The sequence below is a fragment of the Cupressus sempervirens genome, chromosome 11 (genome assembly GCF_028749045.1).
Source record: "Cupressus sempervirens isolate cs-2001-9-10 chromosome 11, ASM2874904v1, whole genome shotgun sequence".
In the NCBI taxonomy this organism is placed as follows: domain Eukaryota; kingdom Viridiplantae; phylum Streptophyta; class Pinopsida; order Cupressales; family Cupressaceae; genus Cupressus; species Cupressus sempervirens.
In genome coordinates this window covers 450,587,699-450,600,234 of record NC_143128.1, presented here as the reverse complement: position 1 = coordinate 450,600,234, position 12,536 = coordinate 450,587,699, and the positions used below count along the sequence as shown (strand labels likewise).

At 33.8% G+C, this 12,536-nt stretch overlaps 1 protein-coding gene across 1 annotated transcript in view; it reads right to left on the bottom strand.

Moving 5' to 3' along the window:
* The window catches only part of LOC149530351 (uncharacterized), a 61,007-nt gene extending 51,329 nt beyond the window's left edge, over nucleotides 1-9,678 (bottom strand). Inside the window, exon 1 of the mRNA XM_089810795.1 lies at nucleotides 9,478-9,678. Coding sequence (XP_089666921.1) covers nucleotides 9,478-9,528 — 51 coding nt within the window. The 5' untranslated portion in view covers nucleotides 9,529-9,678. The remainder of the gene's footprint in view (nucleotides 1-9,477) is intronic.
* Between the last annotated feature and the right edge of the window lie 2,858 nt (nucleotides 9,679-12,536).

The following is a 12,536-nucleotide window of genomic DNA, read 5'->3' as shown; positions in this document are numbered from 1 at the left end:
ATTCACCGTTCCACCAAACTGATAGCTTGGCATTAATCATAAAGGATGACGCGAACATAAGACAAGTCGATAATAAACACAGCCAATAGGAAGGATTAAAGAAGAGTGTATGTCATTCGTATTCCACATGAGGGAGTAGAAATGGTTGCCCTTCGAGAATACCTCTCACTCATTACTTTGATTAACAAATAAATATTTTTTGGCCCGTAAGAAGTCAAATGGCCAAGCATCGGTGGAGAAGACTTTTCTCCAATGATAGACACACTGACACCTGTTGAGAACTAAAGTAATAATGCTAAGTGAAATAGCAAAGTTCTTGTCCAATACGATGTTAGCATAAATGCTTCAAATTTAGAAATTGTACAATCAAAATAAACACAGAAATTTCATATGATGCTAATAAATTTAACACTCCCTATTAGCAAATATGAAATTGTGTAAGCAAACACGTATCCATTCACATGATTAGCACAATAGCACAATGAAATCACTCATATGAAAAATAGAGCAATTTATTCACAACAAATAATCATGGAATCACTAAACATAACATCTATAAGACTCACAACTAAGCCTTTGGTCAAGGACTCTCTCATCGTGAATTGTCATGGAACCTCTCAACATGACATCCAACTCTCATCACAAAATCTCTCAACATGATGACATCATGGACTCTCTCATAGTGAAAGGGTTATCATAGCTAATGTTACAAAATTATTAATTCACACACAAACATAGTCATAAATAAAACATACAAAATTAAGACTTAGTTCCATTTAAGTCTTGAGATTGACTATACCTAGCTTATATCTAAAATAAGAAACTTTCACCTTTAAAAGTGGCTTGGTGAGAATATTAGGATTTTGTTCATCAGTGCTGATATATTTTCAGCTCTACATCCTTTCGAAGTACCATGTCCCTTAAATAATGATACTTATTTCTATATGCTTAGACCTGTCATGAAAGACTGGATTTATAGAAATCTTTATACCACTCTGATTATTACAGAAAATTGTAGTAGACTTAGAAGATATTCCAAATAATCCATTGAGAAGTTTTCGAAGCCATACAGCTTCTTGGGTTCCTAAGCAAGTTGCCACATATTCAGCTTCAGGTGTGCTTTGAACCACACATTTTTGTTTCCTGCTACACCAAGAAATCATAGCTGATCCAAGGCTGAAACAAAAAGCTAAGGTACTCTTCCTGTCCACAATGCAACCAGCCCAATCAGAATCTGAGAACCCATGAAGCTGAAGATCATTGGCACATGAGAAACTCAATCCATAATGTAAAGATCTCCTAACATATCTCAGAATATGTTTGGCTGCAAATGATATTTCCTTGGGTCACTCATACACTGACTCAAGGAATTAAAAGCATAGCATATATCAGGCCTTGTATTGAAAAAATACATGAGAGAACCGATAAGTTGCTTATAAGGAGTGCAATCAATCAATTCTGAATCAGCGGCAACTTCTTGAAGTTTCTTTGGATTAGATTCATTAGAGTCACATTTGGCTTATAATCAAGCATACCAAACTTTTTGAGAATGTCCAGAGCATATTTACCTTGACAAATAATGATCTCATTAGATTTTTGCCAAATTTCTAATCCAAGAAAGTAATGCATCAAACCAACATCTTTCATCTCGAATTCAAAAGTTAAATCTTTCGGGCATTTGCTATCAGTTCATCATCTCCACTAATAAATAGATCATCAACATAAAGAACTAGAATCAGCATTAGATCATTATACCTTTTGAGATAAATGTTTGAATCAGCTTCATTTTTATAAAACCCAAACTCAAAAGATAGTCATCAATGCACTCATACCAAGCTTGTGGGGCTTGTTTAAGGCCATGCGATACCTTTTTCAGCTTACAAACATGAGTTTCTTTGTCATGAATGATGAATCCATCAAGCTGCTCTACATAAACCTCTTCATTAATTTCACCATTGAGAAAGGTTGTTTTGACATCCATTTGATGTAACTTCCACCTTTTAGTAGCAGCTATAGCAATAATAGTTCTAATTGATATGTAACTTGCTACAAGAGTGAAAGTCTCATCATAGTCTACACCTTCCTTTTGACTGAAGCCTCTTGCTAAAAATCTAGCTTTAAATTTATCCACATTCCCATTAGTAGCATGTTTAACTTGAACAACCACTTAAAAGAGATGACTGATTTATCTTTTGGGTGAGGGACAATTTCTCAAACTTCATTTTTCAAAATAGACTCATATTCTTCCAACATAGCATCCTTCCAAACCTGCTGACCTATTGCTGATTCAAAACAAGAGGGTTCAGAATCAATGATGTTACACATTAATGCAAAATAACTATCAAATTTTTGAGGTCTTTTACTTTCTTGAAAAGTTCCCTTAAGAGCTGAATAATTTTCAGCGTCTTGCATGATGTTCCTTGCCCAAATGGTCTCTTCTTTACGATCATCTGAACCCTAGAACCAGCTTCTGAAATAACTTGATTCTTAGGAGAAGAAGGGCAAGAAGGAGGAGAATCCTCCCTCTCAAAGAGACTTGAAGGAGCAGCAAGATCGGAATCTTGGGGAAAGGGAGGAACATCCAAATCAATATCTAGAGGAGGACCAGCACATTTGTAAAAATCAACATTTTCTTCCAATGAAACATCTCTACTTAGCTCAATCATCTTTTGACCCAGAATATAGATCCTATAAGCCCTTGAAGATTCACTGTAACCAATGAAGACTCCATTCTTACTTTAGGGATCTAAATTTAGATCTTTTACCTTTGGGAATATGAATGTCAACTAAGGAACCAACGACTTTGAGATGACTTACATCAGATTTAAAACCAGAGAATGCTTCTTCCGGAGTCATTAGTTAGAACCTGGTGAAGACTCTTGTTTTGAACATATATTGCTCTCCTAGAAGCCTCTGCCCAAAGGAAAATATGCAAACTTTGATCATGAAACATGGCTTTTGCAGCCTCAACTATAGCCATATTATTCCTTCCAGCAACCCCATTCTGTTGAGGATTGTAAGGAACGCAAAACTCCCTCTTTATTCCTACTTCAACACAAAAGGATTGAAAAGAACTTGAAATAAGTTCACCTCCATTATCAAATCTATGAGTTTTAATTTTCTTTTCTAAAAAGTTTTCAACTAAGGCTCTAAATTCCTTAAACTTGGATAGAACTTCATCAGACTCTTTGGATTTAAGAAAATAAATCCATGTCTAACGAGAAAAATCATCAATAAAAGTGACATGATACCAAAACCCACTTAAAGAAGCTCATGACATAAGCCCGCATAAATCAGAATGAATCAGCTCTAACACATGCTTAGCCCTACTTTCACTTCAATGAAAATGACCCTTTGAAAAAAATTCCAAGGCACAACCCTTTGCAAAATACTATTATGAGAAGAACTGGGTTTGGGGAGACTTGCAACCAGCTTATCCATGGAAGAAAGTAATTTGAAGTTGAGATGACCAAATCTTTTATGCCATAATAAATTATCATGACGTTCTCCAATAATTTGAGTAGAACTGAAATCAAAATCCTTTTTCCAAGCAACCACTCTTCCATTAGCCAAAGCAACATTAAAACCTTTATCCTCTAAGGCTGAAATGGAAATTAAATTCGTCTTCATTCCAGGAACAAATAAAACATTACTAAGATGGAGAGGGATACCAAATTTTAATTTGAAAGAAGTATTACCATCCCCTTTAACAGAATAAGATGCATCATCACCAATGATCACTTGAAGATGGGAATCCTATTCAATCAGATGTGAAAGATGTTGCTTATAACTAGAGATGTGACGAGAAGCACCACTATCTATCAACCAAGTATTGCAATCAGCTTGAACATGACTACACAGGGTTGAGATAAGTACTAAACCTTCTGACTGATCACAAGAAACCTTGGTTGGAGATGAAACTTTCTCATCAAAAATAGCACTTGGTCCTCCACATTGTGAGCTCTATGAGAACTCCTTCTAGCCTCCAGTCGACATTTTTCTTGAATGCAATCTGTTCTCAACCTTTCAAATGTTGGAAAATCACTTCTGCTACTAATGCCTCGAATGAATGATTCCCAAGAGTCTAGAAGACCATTCATGGTGTGCATGAAAAGTTCTTTGTCATTGACAATCTCTCCAATGACACTTAATTAATCCTGTAACTCTGAAATTTTTAAGAAAAAATACCAATGAAGTCTCCTTTACTTATCTTGATATGAAGAAGTTGCATGCGAAGTGCCAGAGCTCTGCTCGTGTTATTTATCTCATATATGCTATGAAGATAATCAAATATCGCTTTGGCAAACTTCAGCTTAGAGATTGCCAAAACTAAATGATCTTTCATGGAGTCAATAATAATCCTTCTAGCCAGGATTTTATTCTTCTTCTAGGTTGCTATCTCTACATTATTAGTAGGCTCTAAGACTTCAAACTCCACATAGGGAAGAAGATCATTTTCCTCAAGAACCAGTTAAATTCTACATTTCCAAGATATGATATTTGATGCTCCTTCCAATCTATCTTCAACCTTCAAATGAAGTAATTTGGTTCAACCTTGAAATCACCAACCTAGCTCTGATACCATGTTATAACTAGAACCAAAAATACAAACAATCAGTACTACACAATGAGTTACCCTAGGAAAAGACCCCTCACAGAGGGAAACAACCCAGCCTCAGAAATCTGAACTCTTAGAGCCCGTTTGGCAACGGGAATAGGACTTGAGAATAGGCATATGTTATTCCAGATTCATTATGCTTGCATTTGTTATCCTCAATCCGTTTGGTTGGACAAAACTAAAATTACAATTACAATTGATTAAAATTTGAATTTTTTATTTTATTTGGGCATAGATCTACCCGATCTAATCAAGCTTAAAAATATAAAATTGTCAACTCCAAGGAAAACGGGAATGAAAATTTTCAATTGGTCTATATTAACCATTTAAATCTCATTGGCTCCCTTCTCTTTATTTTCCATCAGCCAATGAAAATGGCAATGACAATTAAGAACAGGGGACCCTTATATTTGTCTGATTTTTGTTTCCTAGGATTTTGATCCATTTTGCTTTGGTGGAAGGTTACATAACATGTTGTTTTGGCAGATGGCCCCTTCCTCTGCCTCGACTATTTTTGCAATGGAAGTTTCCCTGAATTGTCATGTTGTTGATAGTAGAGTTCCTTGCTGTTTGTGGTCAAACTTTTTGCAATCGACAATTTGATTTTCACAAACATACAATTTCCCTTCCTGTGCAATTCTGGAATGCTATATTTTTTTTTTTTTTTTCAATAAAACTTTACCCATACTCAATAGTGAAGAGACTCTTTCAAATCGTCAAAAGGAAAATGGGAATAGGAATGGGCATTTGCTATTCCACCTAATTAGGTGGAATAACAAATGCTTATTTTGAGGTCAAGATTGGAATACCTATTTCTATTCTCAATTCCTGTTTGGCACACCCAAACTGAGGATTTAAAGTTTTAGGGATTTACAAATGCCTATTCCAGTCTAATCTCATTGCCAAACGGGCCCTTATTGAAGAATCTAAAATGATTTACAAACACAAAATCAGAGTGATATGAATATCGCTAAAATTAAGAGAAATCCTTATCAATTGAAAACAACATTCAATTGATAGATGTGAGAGGAATCACAAATATTAAACATCCAATGTTCAAGTCTTGATCGATTATGAAAAGAATTGAAATCAGGCACTAGAGAAAATATGAATCCCAAAATTACAGTTTCCATAAGTTGTTTGCTACACTTAATTTGCAAAGAATTTTTAGATGAAAATGAAAACCCCGATGTCACTTCCTAGCCAAAACGGTATCCATATATGAGACGCAATCCATATATGAGACAAGATGAAGCAACGAAGGCAAATGACCTGATTTCATATCTTTTGTAACTTCCACCAACATCCTTTCATTTATGCGTTCACCATTCCACCAAAATGATAGCTTGACGTTAATCATAAAGTATGACTTGAACATAAGACAAGTCGATAATAAACACAGCCAGCAAAAAGGATTAAAGAAGAGTGCATGTTGTTACATATTCCACATAAGGGAGCAAAAATAGTTGTCCTTCGAGAATACCTCCAACTCGTTACTTTGGTTAACAAATAAATCTGTTATGGGCCCATAAGAAGTCAAATGGCCAAGCACTGGTGGAGAAGACTTTTCTCCAGTGATAGACACACTAATACTAGTAGAGAACTAAAGTTATAATGCTAAATAAAATAGCAGAGTTTTTGTCCAATATGGTGTTAGCATAAATACTTCAGATTTAGAAATCGCACAATCAAAATAAACACAGAAATTTCATATGATGCTAATAAATTTAACAAGAGAAGGGAGCATGGGAATCAAGGAAGGAGTAATGGAAGAACAAAGGAATGGGAAGAAAATAAGGAAGTGACTCTTTCAAAGGGAAGATATGGTGAAGGGTTGTAACCCTTTCAAAGGGTGGTAACTATGAAAGGTTATGACTCCTTCAAAGGGAAGAAATGATGTAAGGCTTGTAATCTCGCAAAGGGTGGTAATTTGAATCGCTGTGACTCTTTCAAAGGGCAGAAATGATGAAGAGTTGTACTCTTTGAAGACAGGTAATTGAGAAGGGTTTTGACTCTTCAAAAGGATAGCAATAATGAAGAGTTGTACCCTTTCAAAGGATGGCTATTACCGAAGGTTGCAACCCTTGTAAAAAGTAGACATAACAAAGAGGTGTAGCTCTCCTTTATATTGGAATATGTAAAGGAGATAAGGCTTCATTCAAGAAGGATATCCAAAAAGAGATCAGTTTGGAAAATAAAATATTACTATCAAAGGGTGGCAATAGAGGGTGGTGACTCAAGTCTTATGAAATGCGGTGACCCTTTCACCAATATAGTATAAAAGAGATTATTCCAATCATTCAAGGATCACTTATCAATCACTCACTCATGATTCCACGAAAGCAATCATTACTTATCATATCAAGGAAACAATCAATAGACAAAACATTTTATCAAACCAGCATTCATTCATCGTCACTTATCAATCACCAAGCATCACACAACAATGCCTTAAATCATACAATCAAAGGAATTCAATTAATTGATCAATCATTCATACAAATATTTATCATTCAACCACAATTAAATGATCAAGCCTAATTTGAATAGAACTCAAAAAAATTAGAACAATATAGAACATTAGGGAAAGTGATCAGTGTGCAATATTATTCTATTTACTATTTATAAATCCATGAGGGAAATGCAGTAGTATTGATCTTCCCCCATCAAGTACCCCACCCCAAGTTGGTTTGCTTGTGGGCCAAGGGACCAAATGACTTGGAGGCTCATTCCATGCCCTTGAGCTCAGTTGAGGAAGATAATCTCCAGCCATCCTAACAAGAAGAATATCTAATTGCCAACAAGCAATCATATCTAGAATCAATGCAAAACATTTGGTAGGCAGATGCAGCAGTACCAATTCCCTCCATTAAATAGCCTGTCCCAAGTTGGTTTGTTTGTGAGCCACTCATTCCCATCAACTTCCTAATATGATTTTCTATTGTACACATGCTATAAAATGGATCAAATGCATTTATGATACTTCGATTTCAACAGCGAATATTTATGATCGTAATAGTCAGTGTTTATTACTTATAATTTTCTCTAGGTTTACTTGCCATTATGTAATTTATTTATAAAATACTCTTTGTAAAAAGTTGTATTCTTGGAAATTTGGAATTGTTATTTGTGGGAAAAAAACAAATATATCCCAAAAGGAAATTTACATAATGTTCTTAATGAAACGTGGGGAGTGTTAATAAAATAGATAGAATATTCTTTTATTTTCAATGTATATAATATTACATTTGATTGGTATTCAAATAAAGTGGTGGAGATGGCATAAAGAAGTTAGACAGTTTATCTATGTAAAATTGTCTCTCCATCTGTTTGACCTAATCAGTGTAATACATTTATTAACAATGTAATACACTATACTAACAATCCCTCCGCTTATTACATTATTCCTACAACTGTATCACATAATTGATAATTCATCTTTTGAGAAACCCCCCCTTAAAGTTTACGTTTTAAAATTTGTTAAATGCAAAATGTATACACATCTTTGTGAAAAACTTCTCCGAAGAAACAAATCCTGAATCAAGAGGAGTCCATCAACTTATCTCATAATCCTCATAAAGGTGTAGCCCCTATCTGAGATTCCCGAGTTCTCCCTTCTTAACTCTCGAATCACAGCCTCAAAAGCTACTGGACAACCATCCATATTGAATTCTACACAAAATCCCTTATCTACCTCCACAAATCAAACTTCGCAATACATGCATCTTCAAATATGTCAGTAATAACAGGAATAAACAAGAAACCAAAACATCAAAAATGCTTCTCAAGCAAAAACATAATCTCAAACAGAGAAGCTAACTTGAGATGACTAAAATCCTCCACCCTCCTGTGCCACCAAACTCCAAAATGATCCTTTTACACTTTACCCTCCAAAAGTAGCACCAAAGGAAGTAATACTAGCAGCAATATGTGAATTATCATTAAATTGACCATAATTTTGGTATCTTTATTTCTAGTTTTGGTATCCAATAAAACAAAATGACCAACATATACTTCCCCATAGTTTTGTGCTTCGATTGTAGACCAAAAAACTAAACAAAGGGATACAAACTTCTTGAACAAAAGTTATCTTTTTCAAATAGCTTGCCAAGTCCAATACTATATTCTTATAAGTATTTGACTACATCCACAAAAAAAGGAATAATTGACTTGAAAATGTGGCACCTGTATTGCTATGTTGCTTAACAAATTTTGAATTCACAATAGAAAAGAGAGATTTGTCAAATATGAAACATATTAGCTATGAGATGAATTACTCCACAAGAAGAAATAATTGGTCCTTCTTCTAGAAGACTTTATCTACTTGTGGATTCAAAAACAATTTCACAACATTGGGATTCCTTTCACTTCATGAAGAAACTTGCAGCCCATGGTAGGATTCACTTTGCAGTCTAAACTCCATTATCAAAACATTTTGATGTCGAAAAAAAAATTCAATAGCTCTCAAATCAATTGTTACGAATATACATATAATATTCTTTTATTTCCAATATATATAATATTACATTTGATAGATATTTAAATAAAGTGGTAGAGACAACATAAAGAAGTTAAACAGTTTATCTGTACAAAACTCTCTCCAATTGTTTAACCTAATCAGTGAAATGCATTTATTAACAACTTAATACACTATACTAACAGGAAGAACTTACTCCATAGACATTATTTTCCAAATGACTTGCCCAACGATGATGTAATTTAAAAGCATCCACGCTGAATCATGATTCAAAAAGACTTCTCAGGAAAGTCTTGCATAACATAATTAATTCTAATGACAAAACTCGTTGGGAAAAAATAATGGAATATCCAAGCGATTGTTGGGTGAAAAAGGGAAACACCTGAAAAGGCTTTGCCAGGTTCAGATCCTTCACTGCATTAAGCAACACCATAACACTCGCAGACGTATGGAAAAGTTGTGGTTTAACGAACAGGAAATGTGGCCCAGCTTACCCAACAATTGAAGGTGCCCATTAATTATTCAAACACATATTACGAGATACGTTCCCCAAACCCAAGTCAAAAACTGACAAGGAAAGGTTGTTCAACGATATGCTTACAAGAACGAATGACTTGAAAGTCAAATTCCAAATACTAAATTGCACTGTATGATAACTCTTCTCAAGGTAAAAAATTCTGATAAGACCAAATTTGTTTTAGTTGAGCATTAAAGTTTGTATTTTTAGTTAAATATGCTAGTTCAAATCGTTATAATGTTTTTGCAATTCGACGCAAAATCGTTAATTTCGATTACTACCTCTACGATAAAAAATCAGGAACTAATGAGCACTCATTCAATTTAATAGTCATTCCATAAGAAGAAGAAAAAAGATATACATTCCACCAAAAAATAAATCTTTAAACAGAAAAGAATACTCAAATGAGAATATATACATTCAGAACATGGATATGGTAAATTTAAAAGAGGATGTCCGAACGCATACTCCATCTTACCTTATAGAAGGCAATGTGTTTGGTGCGCTTTCCGTCTAAACCAAAACTACCTATTTATAACCGTCCTATTGGGCGAGGCTTCAATTTCTTCGCCCTTTAACCTGAATCCAGCAAAGGAATTGGACCTGAGAATAATCGATAAAGGTGCAGTATTTTCACGAAAAACATTTTTAAAACATAATGGGGGAAGATGCAAGGTTGAAATTTATAGGACAGTAAGAAGGCTGACCCTCCCCCTGATTACGCTAATTCCCCTGTTCAATTCACCATTCCAAATTGCCAACAAGGACGCATAGCTTCTAGTGCCTGTCGATGCAGAATTTGTAATTGCATTAGTCATACACTTAGCTTACATATTAGATTTGTTAACAAAATCAAGGTAAAAAAATATTGTATTATACTTGATAAGTACGAGATGATTTCCACAGCTAGTCAAATTGTGATGTGAATATCAAGATTTAACTGTGTGATCTTTGAGTCAAACTTGATGACCCATGTTTCATGAGTAGTGATTCAACATGAATCCATCTCTCATGAGAATAAATGGAACACTTAGCACTCATTGGATCTAAGTGATGCTCACAGGGCTGAAGCACCGGGACTTCCCGGGAGGTCACCCATCCCAGTACTACTCCAGCCTGAGCACACTTAACTACGGAGTTTCCTCCACAGTTAAACCCAAAGCTTGCAACCCCAAGTGTTGTGCCTTATGAACCATTCATTAGAAAGCCCCTTAAGCTCATCAATTGATAAGTAGGAGATGATTTCCACAGCTAGTCAAATTGTGTGATGTATTATACTTGTTTATGCAATACAACATTGACTAATAAGCTAATACAAAATTTTTAAAATGAAATGTCATTGATACATAATGTATATTGATTTTGTTGTGGTAAAAGAAGAATATAGAAATACATTTACATCATATGACAAATTAAGTGACTAAGAGAATGTCTACTTTGTATTAAGCAATTAATGACCATAAAGACAAATAATAGTTTTTGAAAAATAATGAAAATGTAGGTTTATGTTGTTTGGATAATTACATTGATCTTGTGCTACAAATTTTGTCACTATGTGCCCGCCAATTTTGTTTTAAATTGAAATAAAAAAACTTCTATAATGTTGTGGAATGTTGAAAAAAAAAATTAAAAATTTCAAGATTTTTTTCATAATAAGTACAAGATATTCATAGTATTTTTTTTAATTCATTTATTATTGTTCTCAAATGAGTACAAGATATTTATGGTACTTTCTAAAATTCATTTATTATTATCCTTAGAATAAGTGCAAGATATTTATGGTACTTTTTAAAATTCATTTATTATTATCCTTAGAATAAGTACAAGATATTTATGGTGTTTTTTGAACTTTATTTATTACTCATCTTTTTTTTCCCATTGGAATGTATAAAGTTCCTAAAATTATTAGAGTGAGCCAAACACACTACTGTATAGCAAAAAGCAGCCAATCATATTGAAGATAAATATTTTCTCTATAATTCTAAAAACGTCAATATATATTAAAACTTTAAAGATCTAAAAAGTTGTCAAAAAATACTCAAATCTTATTGGACAATTAAATTGAACAATTACATTTCAATGAATGCTATAGTGGCGGTAACTAATCATTTTTTATTTCTTCTTTCCTCACGTAGGGAAGGCCTCACCTAGGGGGAGTTGTGGAGGTTTTTCCTAAAATTAGAGCCACGGTTCTAGATTTTTATAAGGAATATTTAAAGGTTGGTGGTTTTATGAATTCCTTTTTTTTTCATTTCTATTTTAAAATTTAAGTTTGTTAGAGGGTTGGAGATAAATTGGTTGATTACAATAGGTGAAGATGATGATATGGGAGAGAAAAAGTCATCCACCAAGATTGAAATATTTGGAGGTGCATTTCGGACAGGTTCAACATCTAGCTAACTTTGACAAATGGGATTTACATGACTATTTAACTAAATGAGACTTATAGTTTATCACATTTTACCTCGTGTTGTTGTAATGCACTATCTAAAGGCAAAGATGTCGACATCTATGAATTTCATAGTGAAGATTAGCTTAAGAGATAAAATCTTAAATTTATGGTCTTATGAATTTTTCTTTTATAGCCAATCTTAGTGAAGTTTTGTCTATGGGAATGTAAGAAGAAAAAAGAAAGAAAGATACATTAACATCCACAATGTTGAAGATAGCATATGGGACAAACTACCTCACATATTCATTTTTACATTTGAGTCCTCTTCTTTTGCAACCTAAAAATGAGTGTCCCCAATTGCTCAATTGTCCCCTTGTTGAACAAATCAATCCAAGAATTAGTTGTTAAGATATTAACATAGTTGCCATTGTTGTCCTTGAATAAAATAAAAAAATTGTTTCCACTTTCTAGAAGCGTTGAAAATACACACTCTTTCTTCTCATGCTTCTTTTGGCACTTTCTAACACCTAGT